The 24310-nt window shown below is 33.8% G+C and overlaps 1 protein-coding gene across 1 annotated transcript in view; it reads right to left on the bottom strand.

The window, feature by feature from the left end:
- Positions 1-23725, bottom strand: part of SLC9B1 (solute carrier family 9 member B1) — a 54543-nt gene extending 30818 nt beyond the window's left edge. The window contains exons 1-5 of the mRNA XM_030313344.1: positions 23657-23725; positions 21470-21608; positions 7264-7434; positions 5912-6054; positions 2243-2370 (exon numbers count right to left, since the gene is read on the bottom strand). Coding sequence (XP_030169204.1) covers positions 2243-2370; positions 5912-6054; positions 7264-7434; positions 21470-21608; positions 23657-23725 — 650 coding nt within the window. The remainder of the gene's footprint in view (positions 1-2242; positions 2371-5911; positions 6055-7263; positions 7435-21469; positions 21609-23656) is intronic.
- Positions 23726-24310: the final 585 nt, after the last annotated feature.

Here is a 24310-nt window from a genome sequence, read left to right as displayed (position 1 = left end):
ATTTATGTGGAAAAAGAACGTAGCTAGATCCCCACACATAATAAACTCTACTGTTTTAAAAGAATTTTTTTAAATGCACTTAAAAGTAATAATAATAATATATAGAAGAATATATTTATGACCATAAATATATGGGTAAAAAGGATCTTTTGAATGACACATAGAAAGGCATTAAACAGAAACAGAAGTATTGATCAATTTGATTACATAAAAAAGCCCTTTGTTATATCAAAAGCAGCTATATTCTTCCTCCCCATGCCCTGGTTTTTCGTTTTGATTTTCAAGGTCAAGGAATGGTTTTATGTATTTGCTCTTCTATCTGTTGGAAATAATAAAATACCCTTTTTAGATTAAAAAAAAAAAGTCATCATAAGCAAAGTTAAATATCTAGTGGTATGTTAGAACATGTATTTGCAATACTTGTACCAAAGCATTGATATAATCAATAAGAAAGAAAAGAATAACTCAACAGAAAAATAGAAAAAGGTCTGAACAGGCTCATATAAAAATACTGAAGCTCATTAATAATCACATACATGCATATTAAAACAACAAAGAAATAATCAATTTTTGTTCACCAGATTGGAAGATATCATAAAGTTTGATAATATCAAGACTTGATATTATAATTTGCAAGGATTTGAAAGAATAACAGTCATTTTCATACCCTGCTGGTGATAGGGCAACTTGGTCCGTGTTAAAGGCACTTTGATAGTATCCATCAAAACTGAAAATGCACATAACTTAGGTAACTATTCTAAAAAAACTCACATTTATGCAAAGTGAGACAAACAAAATGCTATTTGTTGGAACACTGTAAGTAAAAGCTGGTATTATCATACAATATAACACTATACAACAATTAAACAAATGAGCTACATATTTCTAAGTGTATAAATCTCAAGAATACTGTTGAGTAAAAAAGAGAAAATCGCAAACAAAGTGATACACTCTTTGATATTATTTATATATTATATATGTATACAGTAGATAAATCCTTGGAAAAACAATATTATTTTATCTATTTTCATATAAATATATATATAATATATATATTCTTTAGAAGTCTGGACTGTTATTTTTAAAGGTCTATGGAATAATAACATAAAACTCATAAAAATTGTTACTTTGGGTACGGGTATAGGCACTACGATTTGAAGGCATGGTTAAAAGACTTCTTAGTTTTATCTGTAAAGTTCTAATTTTTCAAAAGTAAAATGCATTTGGGTATTACTTTTATAATAAAAAAGAAATTTTAAAAAATCCATTGGATTTGGCAGTAAGTATATAATGGGTGAACTTTACATTCAAATGGAGGCAAAAGGTAAATATATTGAAAAATGAAAAGGGGTTGAGCATCTAGAGAGAGTGATTATGGACTACTGTTTTGAGGAATTTGGACATGAAGAGAAAATGGATAGTGGGTAAAAATAGATGGGTCATTGGGTACAGGGAAAGAGTGTTTTTGTTATAATATCTATATATAAAATCTCATATATATGTATATAATATATACATACAATTTATAAGGAAGAGGCCACTGGATGGGTTAAAACATAGAAATGGAAAACGATATAGGAGAGAAGGAGTAAATTGATGAATTATCTTGCACTAAACATTCAGGGACTGCATGTTTGCTAAGGATATGGTAGATTTAGGATATGGCTCTGCTTCTGACCAACACATTTCCAAGGTTTTCTACCAGTGTGAAAAGAATTTTTTTAATGTTTATTTATATTTGAGAGAGACAGCACATGAGCAGGGGAGGGGCAGAGAGGAGGGTGGCAGAGGATCCCAAGGGGGCTCCATACTAATAGCAGAGAGCCCAATGTGGGGCTCGAATTCACAAACCATGAGATCATGACCTGAGGCAAAATCAAGAATCGGACCCTTAACCAACTGAGCCATTGAGGTACCCCAAATGACTTTTTTTTAAAGTTTATTTATTCATTTATTTTGAGAGAGAGAGAGAGAACATGAGGTGGGAAAGGGCAGAGAGAGAATCCCAAGCAGACTCCATGCTGTGAGCAAGGTGCTCGATGTGGGGCTTGAACTCAAACCGTAAGATCATGACCTGAGTGAAAATCAAGAGTGGGATGCTAAACTGAGTCATCCAGGTACCCCCACTGTGAAAAGAAGTTTAATGAGAAGCTTGTCTATATAATATTCTGAATATTTTGATAATTTCAAACCAAGCATTCTTAACCGAATATTTTCATAGAGAAAAATGAGAAAAAGTTACCCCAAAAGAAATCCCCATTGCCAGGGAAAATTCATAAGGAAGTGGGAAATAACAGCAGTTGAACATGCCTCTATGAGGCATGGACCTAGAGCCAATCTTAAACAAACTCTCTTCAAATGCTTCAAAGCCTGAAATATAAAAATAGTCACATTTAGACAACTTACAATGGTGAACAAGAAAGTTATTTAAGTAAATTTTGAGATAGTTTTTTTTTTTTAAGTAATTAGCTTTTATTAAGCTAAATCTTCTAGATTGTCTCACTGGGCTTGAAATGCTAATACAGCGCATTTTATATGTCATCACAGATTGGGTTATATATAAAGTATTTCGCATTTTATAAAATACTGTTGTATCTAAATTATTTCAAAACATCCATTTCTCTGTAATTAAATAACTATTTCTACCTTCCTTAATCTTTCTTGTAAAGAGTATAATAAAAGTATGACCTATAGGTTTATTTCCATCAGTTAACTTTTAGAAATGACCTGTTTGGTTAATTTAATAATTATAATAGAAAATATCAATGTGCCAAAAGAGAAAAATCACTTAAAAACAGCATAATTCACTAAAAAGGAGAACTTTAGAATTTTCTCATTGGTTCAAATTTTCTACTGGAGCTTATAATAAATTGTCACTGTCTTTATGCTTTTGAGATATTTTCACTAAACTCATACATTTGTTGTTTCAGTAGCTGTTATATTTATTCATGAAGAGTCACCTTTTTGATAGAAGGAGCATACTTAACATTATAAAAGCCATTTATGAAAAGCCCACAGCTAACATCATCCTCAATGGGGAAAAACTGAGAGCTTTTTCCCTGAGATCAGGAACACGACACGGATGCCCACTCTCACCGCTGTTGTTTAACATAGTGTTGGAAGTTCTAGCATCAGCAATCAGACAGCAAAAGGAAATCAAAGGCATCAAAATTGGCAAAGATGAAGTCAAGCTTTCACTTGTTGCAGATGACATGATATTGTACACGGAAAACCCGATAGACTCCACCAAAAGTCTGCTAGAACTGATACATGAATTCAGCAAAGTTTCAGGATACAAAATCAATGTACAGAAATCAGTTGCATTCTTATACACTAACAATGAAGCAACAGAAAGACAAATAAAGAAACTGATCCCATTCACAGTTGCACCAAGAAGCATAAAATACCTAGGAATAAATCTAACCAAAGATGTAAAAGATCTGTATGCTGAAAACTATAGAAAGCTTATGAAGGTAATTGAAGAAGATATAAAGAAATGGAAAGACATTCCCTGCTCATGGATTGGAAGAATAAATATTGTCAAAATGTCAATACTACCCAAAGCTATCTACACATTCAATGCAATCCCAATCAAAATTGCACCAGCATTCTTCTTGAAACTAGAACAAGCAATCCTAAAATTCATATGGAACCACAAAAGGCCCCAAATAGCCAAAGTAATTTTGAAGAAGAAGACCAAAGCAGGAGGCATCACAATCCCAGACTTTAGCCTCTACTACAAAGCTGTCATCATCAAGACAGCATGGTATCAGCACAAAAACAGACACATAGACCAATGGAATAGAATAGAAACCCCAGAACTAGCCCCACAAACGTATGGCCAACTAATCTTTGACAAAGCAGGAAAGAACATCCAATGGAAAAAAGACCGTCTCTTTAACAAATGGTGCTGGGAGAACTGGACAGCAACATGCAGAAGATTGAAACTAGACCACTTTCTCACACCATTCACAAAAATAAACTCAAAATGGACAAGGACCTGAATGTGAGACAGGAAACCATCAAAACCCTAGAGGAGAAAGCAGGAAAAGACTTCTCTGACCTCAGCCGTAGCAATCTCTTACTCGACACATCCCCAAAGGCAAGGGAATTAAAAGCAAAAATGAACTACTGGGACCTTATGAAGATAAAAAGCTTCTGCACAGCAAAGGAAACAACAAACAAAACTAAAAGGCAACCAACAGAATGGGAAAAGATATTTGCAAATGACATATCGGACAAAGGGCTAGGATCCAAAATCTGTAAAGAACTCACTAAACTCCACACCCGAAAAACAAATAACCCAGTGAAGAAATGGGCAGAAAACATGAATAGACACTTCTCTAAAGAAGACATCCGGATGGCCAACAGGCACATGAAAAGATGCTCAACGTCGCTCCTTATCAGGGAAATACAAATCAAAACCACACTCAGATATCACCTCACACCAGTCAGAGTGGCCAAAATGAACAAATCAGGAGACTATAGATGCTGGCGAGGATGTGGAGAAACGGGAACCCTCTTGCACTGTTGGTGGGAATGCAAATTGGTGCAGCCACTCTGGAAAACAGTGTGGAGGTTCCTCAAAAAATTAAAAATAGACCTACCCTATGACCCAGCAATAGCACTGCTAGGAATTTACCCAAGGGATACAGGAGTACTGATGCATAGGGGCACTTGTACCCCAATGTTTATAGCAGCACTCTCAACAATAACCAAATTATGGAAAGAGCCTAAATGTCCATCAACTTATGAATGGATAAAGAAATTGTGGTTTATATACACAATGGAGTACTACATGGCAATGAGAAAGAATGAAATATGGCCCTTTGTAGCAACGTGGATGGAACTGGAAAGTGTGATGCTAAGTGAAATAAGCCATACAGAGAAAGACAGATACCATATGTTTTCACTCTTATGTGGATCCTGAGAAACTTAACAGAAACCCATGGAGGAAGGGAAGGAAATAATAAAAAAAAAGAGGTTAGAGTGGGAGAGAGCCAAAGCATAAGAGACTCTTAAAAACTGAGAACAAACTGAGGGTTGATGGGGGGGTGGGAGGGAGGGGAGGGTGGGTGATGGGTATTGAGGAGGGCACCTTTTGGGATGAGCACTGGGTGTTGTATGGAAACCAATTTGACAATAAATTTCATATATTGAAAAAAAAAAGAGTCACCTTTTTAAAACCCAAATAGATTTATGATTCCTAGATTGTGATATTTTAAAAGATTAGCTTCTACAATAATGCACAGATAATCAGGAACATACATCTGTGGGGGAAGAAAGTCATTAAATAAAAATGTTACTGAAATTCTTAATCTCTTTGAAAACAAAACAAAAGTAAAAACCTTTTAGGAGTGGACCTTACCCTTTATTTATTTTTTTAAAGTTTATTTATTTATTTTTGAGAGAGAGAGAACAGGGTAGGGGCAAGGAAAGAGGGAGAGTCAGAGAGGGAATCCCAAGCGGGTTCTGTGCCGATGTGGGGCTGAATCTCATGAACTGTGAGATCATGACCTGAGCCAAAATCAGGAGTCAGACACAACCAACTGAGCCACCCAAGCACCACAAGTTTACTATTAACTGAAAAGTAAATAGTTATCCATAGAAAAGCCACAGGTCCCAAACAAAACAAATGCTGTACGAGGGACATTTATCTCTATGAAAATAACTAAAGATGATTTCTAATAGAGATCTTACATCACACTGATTTCTCTTCATATCAGTAATAATGATGGCCAGAAGTAGAAATTATAAGATGCCAATATTTCTGCAAAATCTTTGTTCTTTATCTTAGTTTTGCTTACAGACTTCACTTGGAGCAGCTATAACAAAAATGTTGCCTCTTTTTCTTTTCTACCAGCCTCTAATATTTAAAATATCTTTATTCAAGATATAGTTGCAAATCTACCTGTGGATCGAGTCCAAGCCCAGCTTGTATTAGGATAACGGTAAGGGCAGTGTTTCTTAAAGTTGAAGACCATGTGTTATTAATATGGATGTAATCGCTGAGGAATGGAACATTCCTGATGGTAAAACCTGCCAGTAACATCCCTTTAAAAAAAAAGAAAAGAAAACATGTCTGATTCAGTTCATTTTTCTAAGTTAGAAAAGAGAAATGTTTAATTTCCCTTCTCTAAACACACTACATCATTACTTTGGTGAAGGACAGATTACATACAAGTAGAGAAGGCAGCATAAGTAAAGGACTGGAGATAAGAAATGACATTATCTCAAAGGGCTAAAACAGGTAATTCAGTGTTGTTAAACAAAAAAAGGGCAAGGACTGAGTGAGAGAATGGGCAGGAGAGGCCAGATAATATAAAGCTAACCCCCCTGCAGCCTCCATTCCCACCGCTTGCTTTTCCAGAGTAATGTACCATAGGAAAAGTTTTAGGAGGGAGAGACATAGTGCATCTTGTATTTTCTATGTGATGGTTTTGATGAGTTAGATAGACATAAAACTAGAGGAGAGAACAATTAAAAGGCTCTGCCAAAGTCCATGGAAGACTTGGAAAACAAATAGCCTAAGCTAGGGTAAGAGTAGAAGTTTTGGAGAGAAAAAAAAAAAAGATTCAGTGAATACTTAGCAGGTGCTAAAAGGGTGTTGTGGACATAGAAGGATATTAGCAATAGGATGGAGCAATTATCTCTACTCACAGTGTACGGAATATTTGGGTGTATTGAATACTTAGAAGATATGAGACACCACTGATAGAAGTTCTTCCACTAATTTTCCTCTGTCCAAATGGAGAGTTATATAATAATGGTAATAAAGAAAGAGGATATAATACTGGTTAGGCAGATGACGCATCTATGAATATACATAGTGGAGATGCCCAAACAGCTTAAACCATAAAACTTTCTGGTGCCCTAGTCACTACAGTATTTGAATCTTATCATCGTATTTGAGTTAGGTTATCTACAGAAAAATTCAGTCTTTTCAAAATGTTTCATTTTCTATAATATATTTAAAATTAATTTTAAAATGTCCTATTAAACAATAAAGCAACAGGAATCATATATTGAGTATATTTAAATTGTTTCAAAAATATTTCAGAAAAAAAATCTGTGTGCTTTTATACAAAGAGAATAAATACTTCTATAAATGAGCTATATCCACACATATATAGTAAATATAAAAAGAAGCTATAAAGATCATATTACATTGAAATATTTCTATATTATATGTATTCTGACTAGAGTATGTTCATAATTTGCATACAGCAAAAACAAAGACATAAGAGCTAACTGTACACTTACCAAGAAGAGGTGGAAGTTGAGGCACTGAAGGTATTCTAATGAGTTCCAAAATTTTCCCCCCAATCATGGCACTATAAAAAATAATTAATAGTCCAAATAAATTTCCACCAGGGAGAACTTCGGGGCCTGAGAATGACCAGGCTACACACCATAACATAAAAAGTGCAACTCCTGAAATATAAAAAAAGCATATATCTATATATCTACATAGACATGGATATATACATACAAAAGATGATTCTATCTTATCAAATATCATATTAATAGCCAGGCCCATATAATGATACATAACATAGACTAATGTTGCTTGCTAGTATGGTTGAAGAAATATCTGTTTAACATATATTCCAAAGTCCCTGTCAATTTATGGCACAAGTTTTTAACAAAGTATTATTATTTTAAAAAATATTTTAAGGGGTTCCTGGGTGGCTGAGTCAGTAGAGCATCTGACTCTTGATTTTGGCTCAGGTCATTATCCCAGGGTCATGGGATCAAGCCGTGCATCAGGCTCTACACTGAGGATGGAGCCTGCTTAAGGTTCTCTCTCTCTGTCTTTCTCTTTCTCTCTCTCTCCTTCTGGCCCTTTCCTGCTCACACACGCTCAGTCTCTCTCTCTTTCTAAAAATAAAAATTAAAAAAAAATTAGAAGTATATGTGAATCCTTTAAAGTGCTAAACAAACAAAAATAATAAAGTGCTAAACATTTCTCACAATATATGACATTTAAAAAATTCCATGGCAATATGATGAGCTTTACTTCATTTTACATTTTAGAGTAGCCTTTGCATCATGAATAAAAAGATAATTGGTTGTGATAAGAATTCTCAAATTTATAGTAGATCACAGTGGCAGAGTGCCAACTTTTTAAAACAGGACCAGAATAAGTCTTTGTGCTGGAAGGATACTTCAGTTGATATTTGGCATAAATTAATAAAGGGATTTAATGGCTAGGAAAAAAGTGAACTTGGTCTTTGGGAGAATATAATGTATCTTAGGTTATATGTAGGAAGTACAGGTAAATAGTGTGAGAAGGATAAGTTAGTAGATATCTTCTTCCTGGCAACTAGATTCTCAGGAAAGGCTCTATTCACCAGGGAATCCATAAGTTTCTGCAAAGGACAAATGATTACACTGTAAATTGCCACCTGCATATTAAACATTTAACATATTTTACTATAAATCATAATTCCTAATACTTTTTCAGGTTCTTAGAACAGCTTAAGTGTATTTTTTAGCTGTGACCCCTTTTTGGCTCCATAAAACTGGCAGGATAGAAGAGGAGGATTTTGATAAACTCAAGGCAAAAAGTTAGAACTAAGATTCTTGTTCCTCTGCTCTATTGCCATCCACAAAACTGGAACACTTGAAGGACTACACTCTTATTAAATGGACCAGAAGATACTATTCTACTGACAAAGGGAAAAGACAGGGCAGTTTGTTTGTCTTAGCTGGTCTCTAGTTGGCAAAATCACCTCTGGGAATTCATATATAAAACTAGGCCTCAAGTAACTTAAGGCTAAGTCTCAAATTTACATGATTTGCTTGGTTTGGGAACCCCAAATCCTAAACACAGCATAAAAATATCTTCCCATGGAACTAGGCCTTGAGCAATTAGTAGATTCTAGTTCAAAATATCCCCAATAGACATTCCTGATTCCAAACTGTATAAACCCCACTGAATCTGAATTTAAGATAAAAATTTATAAGATAAGAAGTAATTCCCAATGATTTGGACACAGGAAGCAAAATGAGTTCTCACCCAGGATTAAATTAAAATAGATACTTAGACATAATGTTGAGAAACCACAGACCACCAAAGACAAAAATAGGGTCTTAAAGACTCCAGAGAGAGAAAGATAATCATAAAAAAATAAACATTGGAGCAGATTCTCAATTCTCAATAGCAATAATGGAACATGGACAATAATAAAGTCTTCAAAGTGCAGAGATAAAATATTCAATGTTGAATTCTGTAGCCAGTTAAACTATCATTCAAACAAAAAACAAATTAAAGATATTGTCAAGTTAATATATAAGAACATACTCCATTTTCACTGAAAACAAAAAACTATTGAAAGATATGTTTTAGGAATAAGGACATAAGAACAAAAAGAAAGATGTACAAAGAAATTTGCAAACATGTAGGTTAGTCTAACCAATTTTAGAACACATTACTAATCAAAATGGCTAATCAGGGGATATAAAAGTAAGTGGGGAAGGGGTTGTCAATAATGATGACCTGAAGAGATAGGCAATTTATCTCAACAAAAAAATCCCTCCATGTAAAGCTATAAACAACAACAACAACAACAACAACAACAACAACAAACCAATAATTATAGGATCCTGAAAACTGACTAATGACAGTTACCAAATTGAGAAGCATTTATTAAAAAAAAAAAGATGCTAGGGTTTTAGGTAGGACTGGTTAAAGTCTGAGGCCTTCCTGCCTGGGACTGCTATCATTCCTCCCCTCATTTCCCCACTTACTTCATTTAGGAAACACTGTAGTTTTACCATCATGGAGCTAGCTTAAAAACCAGCCACTTTGTTGTGAGAGGAGGTGGTATAGATATGCAGTGGAGGGAGAAAACCCATGACTTTGCTCGGTAGAAGTGGCAGATTGGTTTCAGAATAGGCAGAGGAAATATGCTGTGGTGCCAGTTTGAGGTTGCAGCTCAAGTTCAGGTGAGTGGCAGATATGGTAAAAATTTAACTGGGAGATGCTGGATATGACAGAATCATAGAAAGGTTGAGGTAAGTTCTCCACATATGCATGGCTGATTGGATGTATGTGTATGCAACCACAGAGAAGACTCCTGAGAGTATGGCAAAAAGTAAAAACTGATGTGAGATTTGACAACCAGCAGCAATTTTGAATGCATTTTTCAACCTACCTATAGGATCACTTGGCAGAGGGTGGAAGCCTAACTGGCTTGAACACAATGTCTCCCCCAAATCATTAGGTGACTCTTAAGCTATGCAGACAAATTAGAAACCCCTAGGAAGATAGGCTAAAAACAAATAAACAAAAAGTAAGACACCAGGTGCTGCAAAACCATGGCACAGAATGATTCCACATTTAAGTACATGCAAATTACCCAAACAACAACAATGAAAACCTTAAAAAAATAAAACTGAATTCAAAGTTGCCATATGTGCAACTAAAATGTATAATTTTCATCCCAAACTTACTAGATATGGAAAGAAATGGGAAAATACAACCCACATTCAGGACAAAAAAGCAGTCAATAGAGACTGAATGAATAAGTCCAGGTGCTAGATTTCCAAAGTTTTCAAAACAGCTATTATAAATATATTCAAATAATGAAAATAGGACAATGTGTCAATTAATAGGGAATATCAATAAAGAGAGAAAATTTATTTAAAAATGAAAATCTGGAAATGAAATGTACAAGACTTGAAATGAAAAGTTGACTAGAGAGGCTCAACAGCATATTTGATCTTGTGAAAGAAAATATCAGTGAACTTGAATATAGATCAATAGATATTAATCAATCTGACAAGCAAGGAAAAAAAGAATAAAGAAAAATGAACAGAGCCTCAGACACCTATAGGATACCACCAAGAGTACTAACATATGCATAAAAGAAGTCCCAGGAAGAGAAAGACATAAAGGGGCAGAAAAATACTTGAAAATATAATGTCTGAAAACCTCTCGAAGTTAATAAAAAACATTAACTTATAGATTAAGAAGCCCAACAAATCCCAAATAGAATAAGCACAAAAGATCCATACCTAGAGACATCATCACCATCATCAAATTTCTGACAAAAAAATACAGAAGAAAATCTTGGAAGTTGTAAGAAAATGACTCATTATGTACAGGGCAACAATAATGCAATTAACAGCAGCATTTTCATCAGAAAAAATAAAGGCCCAAAGGCAGTGGGTGACATTTCAAAAATGTAGAAAAAAGCCTGTCAATTAAGAATTCAACATCTAGTAAAACCATTCTTCAGGAGTGCCTGCATGGCTCAGTTGGTTAAGTGTCTGACTCTTGATTTCAGCTCACAGTTGTGAGACTGAGCCCTGTGCTGGGCTCTGCATTGGGCATGGAGCCTGCTTGAGATTCTCTCTCTCTCTCTCTCTCTCTCTCTCTCTCTCTCCCACTCTCTCTTTCTTTCTCTCTCTCACCGCCCCCCCTTACCCCCAGCCTCTGTGTGTGCACTCTCTCTCTAAAAAACAAATAAACAAACACCTATTCTTCAAAGTAAAGTTGAAATAAAGACATTCTCAGACAGATGAAAATAGAAAAATTCACCCCTAATGAAATACTAAAGAAAATGCTTTAAGTTGAAAGGAAATGACACAAGATGGTAATTTGGACCAATAAGAAGCAATAAAGTGTACTGGATATGGTAAATAAATACCTAAGTATAAAAGATTATAAATATATTCTCATTTCACCTCTTCATTGAAAAAAACTAAGATTATTAAGAGCAGTAAGAATAACAAAATATTGTTGAGTTTATGGCATATAGAGGTCTATTGGCTCAAAGCTGCTATATAACACAGGAATTAAGTGTTGGAGATGATTATTAGAATTCCCAGAGAAACCACTAAAACTAAAACCTCTAAAACACAGCTAAGAAGTCAATAGGGAAATTTAAATAGTGCCCTAACAAGACTTCATTAGCAAAAAAGAAGCATGAACAGAAAAACAAAAGACATGACACTTATAGAAAACAAGGAACAAAACGGCAGGCATAAACACAACCATATCGGTATTTATGTTAAACTTGAATGGTTTAAATTCAAAAGGAAGACTGTCATACTGGATTTTGTTCAAAAAAAAAGCAAGATCCAACCATATGGTTTCTACAAGAAAGATACTTTGTATGAAACAGATAAGCTGAATATAAAAAGATGAAAAAGATATATCATGCAAATAGTAATCATGAATCAAAGAAGTAATAACAAGAGAAATATATCTAAATGAAAACAAAGCATTTCAGTATTAATGGGATGTGTTGTGCACAGACGGAAATGTATAAGCTTTAAAAAATATTAGAAAGAAAGAATTATCTAAAGTTAACAATAAAAACTTCCACATTAACAACTTAGAAAAACACAAATAAATCAAACCAAAAGTAAGTAGGATGTATGAAATAAAAAATAAGTAGAAAATGATTAAATAGAAAAGAGAAAAACATTAGAGAAAGTCAATAAAATGAAAAAATTGTCTTTAGCTAGACTGACAAAGGAAAAAGAGAGAAGGTACAAATTACCAAAATCAGGGATTAAAGAGGAAACATTACTTTAGACCTTACAAAAATTAAAATGATGCTAAAGAAATATTATAAATAATTTCAAGCTAAAAAATTAGGCAACTAGATAAAATACACAAATTCCTAGAAAGATACAAATTACCAAAACTTACTCAAGAAGAGAGGAAAACAGAAATTCCACTTCTGAGTAAAGAAAATAAAAACAGTAATTCAAAAGATACATGTACCCTCATATTTACTGTAGCATTATTTTCAATAGCATAATATAATATAATATAATATAATATAATATAATATAATATAATATAATACAATATAATATAAAAACAGAATATTTTTCAGTCAGAAAATAGCCAGGGTGCCTGGCTGGTTCAGTCAGTGGAGCATGTGACTCCTGATTTTGGGGTTGTGACTCTGAGCCCCATGTTGGGTGTAGAGAGTACTTAAAAATAAACTCTTAAAAAAAAAAAAAAAAAGAAAAACTCTTGTCACTTGAGACAATGTGGATGGACCTTAAAGGTATCAATGTAAGTGAAATAAGTCAAAGTAAAACAAACACTGCATGCTCACTTATATATGACATCTAAAAATCAAACAAACCATAAAACCAAGCTTACATATACAGAGAACTGGTGGTTGCCAGAAGGGGGGTGGTTGGCAAAATGGGTAAAGGGGGTCAAAAGTTACAAACTCCCAGTTATAAAATAAATAAGTTGTTGGATATAATGTATAGTATGGTGATGATAGTTAAGGCTACTGCATTATATATTTGAAAGTTGCTAAGACAGTAGAACTTAAAATTTTCATTACAAGAAAAAAAGGTTTCTATGTATGATGATGGATATTCACTAGACTTATTGTGTTGATCTTGATCATTTTGCAATATACACAAATATAGAATCATTATATTGTGCACCTGAAACTAATATAAGGTTATATGTCTGTTACACCTCTATTAAAATTTCTTTTAAAAAGACAATTTCAGACAAATAAAAGCTAAAAAGAATGCTAGAAGACTTTTACTACAAAAACAAAACAACAACAACAACAACAACAAAAACTACAAGTTTTTTAGAGTGAAGGGAAAGAATTCCACATGGGAACCCAGAATGCCAAAAAGAAATGAAGAGAACCAAAGAATGTAAATATGTAGAGAAATATGAGAATTTTTTTAATGAAAAAAAAAAGACTTTTGGCTTTTTTTAAAGCAAATGTAGCAGTAAAAAAAAAAAAAGAAAAAATATATATATACATATAAAAGTAGAAGCAAAAATAAGAATGTAGAAGTAAAAATATATACAATTGCAGAAGTAAAATAAGAATGTAGAAGTAAAGAACATATATATAAATCTAGCACAGAGGGCAGAGGAGGAGTAAATAAAGTCATACTGCTGCAAGACTCTTCTACATTATCTTGATGTGAGGGATGGTTACAGAGCTGTATACATTTGTCAAAATTCATTGAGCTGCACATTTAACCCTTAATTAACATTGTGGTATGTTAACTATATTATAATTCAATAAGGCACAGTCAATAACAAAAAAAGTTTATAAGATGATGGAGAGGTTTGGGGGAAAAAAACCAGGGCAAGGGTTAACACAAAAATTGGCAATTATGAACAAAACTGCTATAAACACCTATGTGCAGGTTTTTGTGTGTATAAATTTTCACCTCATTTTGGTAAATACTGCCAAGGAGCATGGTTGCTGGAGCATACGGTAAGAGTATGTTTAGTTTTGTAAGAAACTGTGGAACTGTTTATCCAAAGTGTCTGTACTATTGGCATTCTTACTAGCAATAAATGAGAGTTCCTGTTGCTTTACATCCTCACCAGCATTTGGTGTCAGTGTTTTGGAATTTGGGCATTCTAATAGGTATAGAGTGGTTTCTTATTGTTGCCTTAATTTGCAATTTTCTAAAGACATATGATGCTGAGAATATTTTCATATGTTTATTCGTCATCTTCTTTGGTGAGGTGTCAAAGTCTTTTGCCCATTTTAAAATCAGAGTCTTTCTTCCATTGCATTGCCTTTTCTCCTTTATCAAAGATCAATTGGCTGTCTTTATGTGGGTCTATTTCTGGGCCCTCTATTCTGTTCCATTAGTATATGCGTCTGGTCTTGCACCAACATCACACACTCTTGTTTATTGTAGGTTTATAGTAAATCTTGTAATGTTTATTTATTTTTGACAGAGAGAGACAGAGAGAGAGAGACAGAGAGAATGAGGGGGGAGGGGCAGAGAGAAAGGGAGACACAGAATCTGAAGCAGGCTCCAGGCTCTGAGATGTCAGCACAGAGCCTGACGCGGGGCTTGAACTCACAGGACCATGAGATCATGACCTGAGCCGAAGTCGGATGCTCAACCAACTGAGCCACCCAAGTGCCCCTATAGTAAATTTTGTGCTTCGGTAGTATTAGCTCTCCAACTTTTAACTCAGTCTTTTGTCTCTCTATATAAACTTCAGAATGAGTTTATTGGTATTCACAAAGTAACTTGCTGGGATTTTGATTAAGGTTGTGTTGAATCTATGGATCAAGTTGGGAATGATGTTTCTTTGTCAAGTTGAGGAAGTTTCCCTCAATTCATAAATTGCTAAGAGTTTTTATTATGATGGATGTTGGATTTTATCAAATGTTTATGCTACATCTATTGTTATTATCATGTGATTTTTTTCTTCTTTAGCCCACTGGTGTTATGGATTACAAGAATTTGTTTTCAAATATAAGTCAACCTTGCATATCTAGAGTAAATCCCACATGGTTGTGATATATAGTTCTTTTTATACATTGTTAAGTTTTATTTACTAATATTTTGTTGAGAATTTTTGCTTCTGTGTTTATCAGAGATATTGGTCTGTATTTTTCTTTCCTTGTAATGTCTTTGCTTTCGGTATGAGGCTAATGCTGACCTCATAGAATGAGTTGGGAACTATCCCTTTGCTTCTATCTTCAGGAAGAGAGTATAGAGAATTGGTATAATTTCTTCCTTAAATGTTTGATAAGATTCACCAGTGAAGCCATCTAGGTCTGGTGCTCTTTGTTATGGGAGGTGATTAAGTATTGACTCAGTTTATTTAATGGATATGCCTATTCAGATTGTCTATGTCTTCTTGTGCATATTTTGGCATATTGTGTTTTTCAAGGAATTTCTTCTTGGCTTTCAAATTTGTGGGCAAAAACTTGTTCACAGTATTCCTTTAATATCTTTTTAATGGGATCTGTAGTGATGTCTCCTCTTTCATTTCTGATATTATTGATTTGTGTCTTTTTTTTTAATTAGCCTAGCTAGAGGCTTACTGATTTTACTGATCTTATCAAAGAACCAGCTTTTGATTTCATTGATTTTTCTCTGTCTTTTTCAGTTTCAATGATATCTGCTTTGATTTTTGTTATGTCTTTTCTTCTGCTTACTTTGGGTTTAATTTGCTCCTTTTTCAGGTTTCCTAATGTGGAAGTTTAGAAGACTGATTTAAGATCTTTATTCTTTTCTAAAATATTCATTCAAAGTTATAAATTATCCTCTAATTTCACTACTTTCACTGCATCTCACAAATTTTGATAAGCTGTATTTTCATTTTTATTTAGTTCCAAACATTTAAAAATACTACTTGAGGTTCTTTCTTTGGCCCATGTGTTACTTAGAAGTATATTGTTTAATCTCCAAGTATTTCAGGATTTTCCAGCTACTTTTCTTTTGAATTGTAGTTTAAATCATTTGTGGTCTGAGGGCATCCATTGTGTGATTTTTATTCTTGTATGTTTATTAAAGTGTTTTTGTATGTGTATGATAGAATGTGGTCTATTTTAGTGAATGTTCCATGTCATCTTGAGAATAATGCGTGTTATGCTATTATTAGATGAAGTAGTCTATAATTGTTCATTACATCCTGTTGATTGATGATGTTGTTGAGTTCATGTCCTTATTAATTTTCTGCCTGCTGGATCTGTCCATTTCTGAGAGATTGTTTAAGTTTCTAAGTATATTTGTGGATTCATTTATTTCTTCTTGCAGTTCTTCCAGTTTTTGCTTCATGTTAACTCCATGACACATGTCAACATGTCTGTTGTCAGACACATATACATTAAGGATTATCATATGATCTTGGGAATTGACCCCTTTATCATTATGTAATACCCTTCTTTATCTCTGATAATATTCCTTACTCTGAAGTCTGCTGTCTGAAATTAATATTTCATCTTTCTTTTGATTAGTATTTACATGGTATACCTTCTCCATCCCTTTATGTCTAATTTATGTGTGCCTTTATATTTAAAGGTGGCTTCTTATAGATCTTGGTCTTTTGATACACTCTGACAATCCGTCTTTTACTGGTGTATTTAGACCATTCACATTTAAAGCTATTATTAATATACTTAGATTAATATCCACCATGTTTGTACTGTTTGCTATTTATTGCCCCTGCTCTTTGTTTCTATTTTTGTCTTCCCTACTTTTTTTCCCTTTTGTGGCATTAACTAACCATTTTATTTTATTTTTTTTTAATTTTTTTTTAAACGTTCATTTATTTTTGAGACAGAGACAGAGCATGAACGGGGGAGGGGCAGAGAGAGGGAGACACAGAATGGGAAACAGGCTCCAGGCTCTGAGCTGTCAGCACAGAGCCCGACGCAGGGCTTGAACTCATGAACCGCGAGATCATGACCTGAGCCGAAGTCGGACGCTTAACGGACTGAGCCACCCAGGCGCCCCCAACCATTTTATTATACACTTCTATTTTCTTTCCTTTATTAGTATATCAGTTATATTTATTTTTTTCATTTTCTTTTTAGTGGTTGCCCTAGAGTTTGCCACTAATCCAACTCCACTTTCAAATAATACTGTACCACTTCATGGATAGTGCAAGTACCTCATAAAAACACAATATTTCTGATTCTTTCCTCCTGTTCTTGTATCATTGCTTTCATTCATTTCACTTATACATTAGCTATCATTAGTGAATATATTTTTGCTATTACTGTGAACTGGTATCTGTTCAATAATTTAAGAATATTAAAAACATTTTTGTTTTACCTTCACTTATTCCTTCTCTGATGCCCTTCCTTCTTTATGTAGATCTGGGTTCCTGACCTATATCATTTTCTTCTGTCTGAATTTCTTTTAACATTTTGCAAGGCAGGTTTACTGACTCAATTTTTGTTGGTCTAAGAAAGTCTTTATTTATCCTTTACTTTTGATGATGATATTTTAGGATACAGAATTAGAGTCTGGTGTGTTCTTGTTGGTTTTTGTATTAACACTTTACTTCATTTCACTCTCTTTTTGCTTGCATTGTTTCTGAGGGTAAGTCAGACATAATTTTTATCTTTGCTCCTCAATAAGTAAGGTGTTGTCTTCCCCTCTGGCTTCTTCAATATTTTTTTAATCTTTGATTTTCTGTAGTTTGAATATGATATACTTAGGTGTAGTTTGTGTGTGTGTGTATGTGTGTGTGTGTGTGTATGGTATTTATCCTGCTTGGAATTCTCTGAGCTTCCTGGATCTGTGGTTTTCTATCTGAAATTAGTTTGGGGGAAATTGTCAATCACTTGTTTCAAATATTTCTTCTGCTGCTTTTTATCTTCTCCTTTTGCTATTCCCATTTCTTTTTGTAGTTGTCCCACAGTTCTTGTATTTTCTTTTTTTCAATATTTTTCTCCTCTTTACTTTTCAGTTTTTGAAGTTCCTATTGACATATCCACAAGCTCAGAGATTCTTTCTTCAGCTATGTACAGTCTAGTAATGAATCCATCAAAGCCAGCATTTCCATTAGGGTTTTTAATTTCTAGCATTTCTTTTGGTTCTTAGAACTTCTATCTCTCTGCTTACATTACCCGTCTGTTCTTACACGTTTACCTTTCTATTGGAGCCCTGAGTATTTTGGTCATAGTTGTTTTAAAATCATAGTCTGATAGTTCCAACATCCCTGTAATATCTGGGTCTAGTTCTGATGCTTTGTCTCTTCATGTTGTGTGGGGTTTTTGGGTTTTTTTTTTTTTGTCCTATTTTTGCTTAAAAGTGAATACGATGTCCTAGGTAAAAAGGCCTTTAGTAATATAGTGGTAAGTTGTGAGGGGAGGAAAAGAGTTCTTTAGAATTCTTAACCAGACTTTAGTGAGCCTGTGCTTCTGGGCTGTGAACCTCACAAGTGCCTCTCAGGTTTTTTTTCCCTACCCCATTAGGTTATATAGGATGGCTAGTGGAGGTTATATTAGAGGGGGAAGGAGTTGGTTCTCTTTTCCCAGATCAATTTGGCTCTGATAAAATCCTCATAAGTTAGGTTCTGACAAAACAGTTTCTTTTGAGGGACAATACAAGAAGAACAGAAAACTGTTATACTGCACATCATTACTTTCCTCCTCCCCTTGCCAGATGGCTCGTGGAGGTAAAACTCATGAAAGTGTGTCTCCCACACCATGACTGGCCTCCCTCAGACTTATCCACACTGAGTTTCTAGCCAAACAATATTGGATAGGAAACAATACTGGTTTTCCTATCCTAGCACTGGTTCCTGCTGACGTTTCTACTCTGATAAGCTATGATTCTCTGTATCCACATTCCTGTTTCCAATTTTAGGGACAGTTATTTGCCCTGTGACCTTACTTCTTTGATAGAGCTAAGAACAGTTGTCAATTTTTAAGTTTGCTTAGCTTTTTATACGTTGGTAAGATGGAGTGATGATGGTGGACCAGAAACTGGAAGTGTCTAGGATATTATTTTTGAGCTCTAAACTCTCAAGACTGCTTCCTTCAAAAAACTGATGATAAGATTTTAATGGAGAAATTCTGGCCCTAAGATTATTTGAAAATCACAGCTGGATGTATAATTAAGCTTTTCTTTCATTTATTTAAAAGGCAAAACAACTTCATAAAAATAGTTATAAAGTATCTATTATTGAAAATAAGGTATCTTTATTGAAAGTAAACCTAAAAGAAACAAAAATGGAGTAATAACCTAAAACCTAAACTATTTCCATACAATACCCATTTCTTTGGAACTAGGCAAGCTACCACCTGAGTAGAAGACATAAACTTGATTAAAAGTGATGAGGCTGATTTTTGCATGTGGTTGAGAGTTTAGATTTCTTACTTAATTTAACTTATATACACTATGGGATTGGTGAATTAAATATGATTTGTAGAGAAACTGTAGCTCCATCTCTATTATCTAGAATATATGCTATTATCTAAAATATTATCTAGAATATATATGTTTTAAGAGTTTCTTTAGTGAATGTTAGGGTGTGTGTGTGTGTGTGTGAGAGAGAGAGAGAGAGAGAGGGAGACAGTGAGAAAGAGACACACACACACATAAGACACAGACAGACAGACATGGAGACAGAGACAGAGACAGAGAGACAGGAAAAGAGAATATAAGAATATACATTCCCCAAGACAGAAACATGGAGGAAGATCCTTTTCCTATAAATTACTCTAAATTTGAAAACTCAAAAATTAAAGAAAACAAAGGGGAAAACTGGTTATAGATCTAAGTATGTATGTTTGCAGTCTCAATACTGGTGTTTATAAAACTCCTAAGTTAGTTCCTGAGCAAACTGCAGTCCTCAATCTCAATGGAAAATCTTTGGTGACCAATACGTTTTCCACTCCTCAGTGCCCCTGACCCTACTCCTAACAAGTGCTGTATAGACGCTGCTCACGATATAAGGTATAGGGCCATGGGAATGTGCATGTAAGATCTATGTGTAGAAATTATATTTACAGAGGAGTCCAATCACTTATACTATCAGATGTTCAAATTTAGATTCAGAACTTTAAAAATACTGATGTTAAAAAAAAAATACTGATGTTAATCTCAAACTTTAGCCTGTACTACAAAGCTATAATCATCAAGACAATATGGTATTGGCACAAAAACAGACACATACACCAATGGAACAGAATAGAGAACCTAGAATTGGACCCACAAATGTATGGCCAACTAATCTTTGACAAAGCTGGAATGAGTATACAATGGAAAAAAGTCTCTCTAGCAAAGGGTGCTAGGAGAACTGGTTAGCAACACGCAAAAGAATGAAACTGGACCACTTTCTTACACCATACACAAAAATAAACTCAAAATGGATGAAAGACCTAAATGTGAAACAGGAAACCATCAAAATCCTAGAAGAGAAAACAGGCAACAACCTCTTTGACTTCAGCTGCAGCAATTTCTTACTTGACACATCCCCAAAGGTAAGGGAATTAAAAGCAAAAATGAACTATTAGGACCTCATCAAGATAAAAACCTTCTGCACAGCAAAGGAAATAATCAACAAAACTAAAAGACAACCCACAGAATGGAAGAATGGAAGTTCTATAAAGAACTTACCAACCTCAACACCTGAAAAACAAATAATCCAGTGAAGATATAGGTAGAAGACATGAATAGACACTTCTCCAAAGAAGACATCTAGGTGGCTAACAGACACATGAAAAGATGCTCAACATTGCTATGTTACATAAACTTTTTATAATTCTTATATCATATAAAAATTATATGATAATGAGATGCTTTGAAATTTTAATGGGAAAGAAAGTTTTATACACTTCTTTACAAGGCAGTAGTTGTTTTAAAATTGGGGTCCTAATTTTATTAAGAACCTTAATATTGCTAGGAGTATAATATTCCTTCCAGCTGACTTAAAATTAAATACCAAAAGTATGTTTTAAATAAAAATCTTTAATCAATGCTGTTTCTAATCCTCAAGATTTAACATAAAAAGTCATGAAAAACATTAAAATATATACCTGTTAAGCAATTATTACTATTTTTTGACAGAGTTAAGGAAATATTTCCTCTTTGTCCACATATTGTTTGTAATAGAGCTGAAGTACACAGCCAATTTGATCTGGTTTATATAGATTAAGCAGTGGCTTTGTTGGTTTGTGTTTTAATATTTATCAAATATACCTCTCATTTTCTCTCCACTTACATTTCTTATTTCACATACCGTTTGTAATAACTTTATTCAAATTTCCTTGTGGAGGACAAGAATACTTCTTTTCCTTCTGTGGTTTTGTTTCCTCTGTTTGTGACAAGACACTTTCCTTAGTTTCTTCATGTTCACGAATACTACTATCTTTGAGGATCTGAAGTAAAACAAGGAAATCTTTTAAGACATATACTTTCCATACTATTTTATGAATGTACAAAACCACCGAATCTCATAATTAAGTTCATATTATTACTGTCATCATGGAGAGTTACACATATAAAAGAATATTCATGCATTATATCATTAGGTATTTGGGGATGTCACAGGAGTGCACTTTGTAGAGCACTTTAATTTAGCTTTTATAGACTTGTCCCTGCCATTTTCATTTGTGGTTTATGCATACTGGATAAATGAGCCTATAGTATAAGCAGAATAATTAAAAGTGTCCCTCTTCAGTCTTACTTCCAAAGATTATTCCATAAAACTTTTGTAGAATGAAAATACAACTGAGTTGGAAATAAGGTGAAATATAATTCTACTTGGACTCTTTTCATTTGAAAAATTATATAACTGGAAAAAAATGAGAAAAACAGTTCAAGCTTTCAGAAATTCAAGGCTCATGCTTCCACTGTTAATTATAGATAACATCCTTAGGTAGTTCATGAGTTTAGACACATCTTCCAGGCTTTAAATGCTGGTTAGTCTAACTATGAAACTGCCGATTTAGGAAAAAAAAAAAAGGACACTGTAGTTTGTGAGAATATTAAGAGGCTTCTTCCAAGGTAAACAAAACAAGACAAACAAATAAACAAACAAACAAAACAGAATAGAGTTAACCCTAAAATAAAGATCTTCAAATTTGCTTTACTGTCATTATGGTGCGTGTGTGTGTGTGTGTGTGTGTGTGTGTGTGTGTATGCATGTATTCGCATGTGCACAAACAGGCCAACACTGTAAGTGTATTGCTAATACTTTGAGTGCACTGGAGAGAGATGTGAGCCTATAGTGTAAGCAGACGTGTCTCTCTCCACTGCACTCAAATGAAGAGAGTGCACTGTCACAAGAAATGGTAACAAAGGCTATAGGCATGGACAGATTAAGGAAGGGAAGAGGAAAGAAACATTTAGTAACTAGGGAGACAGAAGCACCACAGCCGCTGATGTAAATGAATTATGTGGTTCTTTAATAGCAAACTTCTTTAAAATTAATCATAATTAATCTGTTGGGAGTTCTGGTATAGAGACTTTTTGGAAAGTCTGTCACTATACAAAAGGGCCAAGAATAGACACAAAGGTGAATTTTGATTAGTTTGGGTGAAAGTGCATATACAGTAAGACTGTATTATTTTAAGTTTTATTATTTCAGAATGTATAATAAATTGATATAGACCAGGATGAAGTCTTTACAGATAAATAAAATAGTTAGAATCAATGACAAATGTTTTATATATTTAAAAGAAGACTTTTTGAGCCCTTAAGAACTATAGAAACCTCTTCCTATTTTAAAAAGTAAGCAATTTTTAAAAAGTAAATAATTTATAGTTCTAATTGTGAGCAATTATTATGTAGTAAAACTAGACCAACAAAACGTCTATTACTCTATACACTTGGGAAAATAAAAACTTGGTTCAATTCAAATATACAGGACAGTGTTTTAGTTAATTTAGATTTGTCTTTACCTCTTGTAGTTTAAATTACTGAGTTTTTCCTAGACGTGGCAAAAAATAATAAACCATATTTCCATTATTCCTAAAGCGTGCCTTTTTTAGCCCCAAAATAATCTTTAGTCACCCCTTTCCATCTTTTTGTTCACTTTGCTCATTTCTTAGGACTTATTTAAATTAGTTATTTTCAGGGGTGCTTGGGTGGCTTTGTTGGTTAAGCGTCCAACTTCGTCTCAGGTCATGATCTCATGGTCCGTGAGTTCGAGCCCCACATTGGGCTCTGTGCTGACAGCTCAGACCTTGGAGCCTGCTTCAGATTCTGTGTCTACCTCTCTCTCTGCCCCTCCTCCGCTTTCACTCTGTCTCTGTCTCTCCAAAATAAATAAAGATTAAAAAATCTTTTAAATTATTTTTAAATGACCACTTCTCATTTTTTAACCAGACATATAATAGAAACTTAATAAGTAAACTTTAAAAATAAAATCTAAGATCAGATTGATTTTTATGTCTTATATTACAAAATAGTTTTAGGTTTTCACCTGAGGAGTTGTAGATGATGGGGTATTTTTATCCTCCAAATGTTCATTTTGTGGTTCTGTGGTGTACATGCTAATATTTAAAAGAAAAATAATTTGAAAAAAAAAGTACTATAAATCCATCTGAAACAAACATGGTTAAGTGGGATTAATACTTTAATGATTTTTTATCAGAAAGTTGTATCACAGTCAAGTCAAATACCTTTATAGCTAAGACAGATCCAAATATTCATTGTAAAGTTATTAAGCAAAATCATGTGCATAAGTTTTAAAAACTTATTTATCACACAGAAATTTAAAACTTCTCAGTGGTTCATAATGTTGGGTCATATCTTAAGAGCAATACATCAGAAAACTCAGTTCTTTATTTTATGCACTGAAATAATTTCCACCATTGATTTACTCTATGTTCAGTTACATTCCTGTCAGAAGAGAGTACAAAAGTTTTTAAAACATGATCAACTACATTAATACTTACATCTATAAGTTACTGATACATACTGTCTTTATATGTGGTCCATTTGAAAGATCATCCTTTACCCATTGCATTCCAGTGTCACCTTTGTTGTAAATCAGGTGACCACATATATGTGAATTTATTTTTGGATTCTGTTCTGTTCCACCAGTCTATTTCTCTATCCTTATGCCAACACTACA

Source organism: Lynx canadensis, chromosome B1, assembly GCF_007474595.2.
Source record: "Lynx canadensis isolate LIC74 chromosome B1, mLynCan4.pri.v2, whole genome shotgun sequence".
Taxonomy (NCBI): domain Eukaryota; kingdom Metazoa; phylum Chordata; class Mammalia; order Carnivora; family Felidae; genus Lynx; species Lynx canadensis.
Note: the sequence above shows the minus strand (reverse complement) of the source record. Positions and strands in the feature narration are given on the sequence as shown.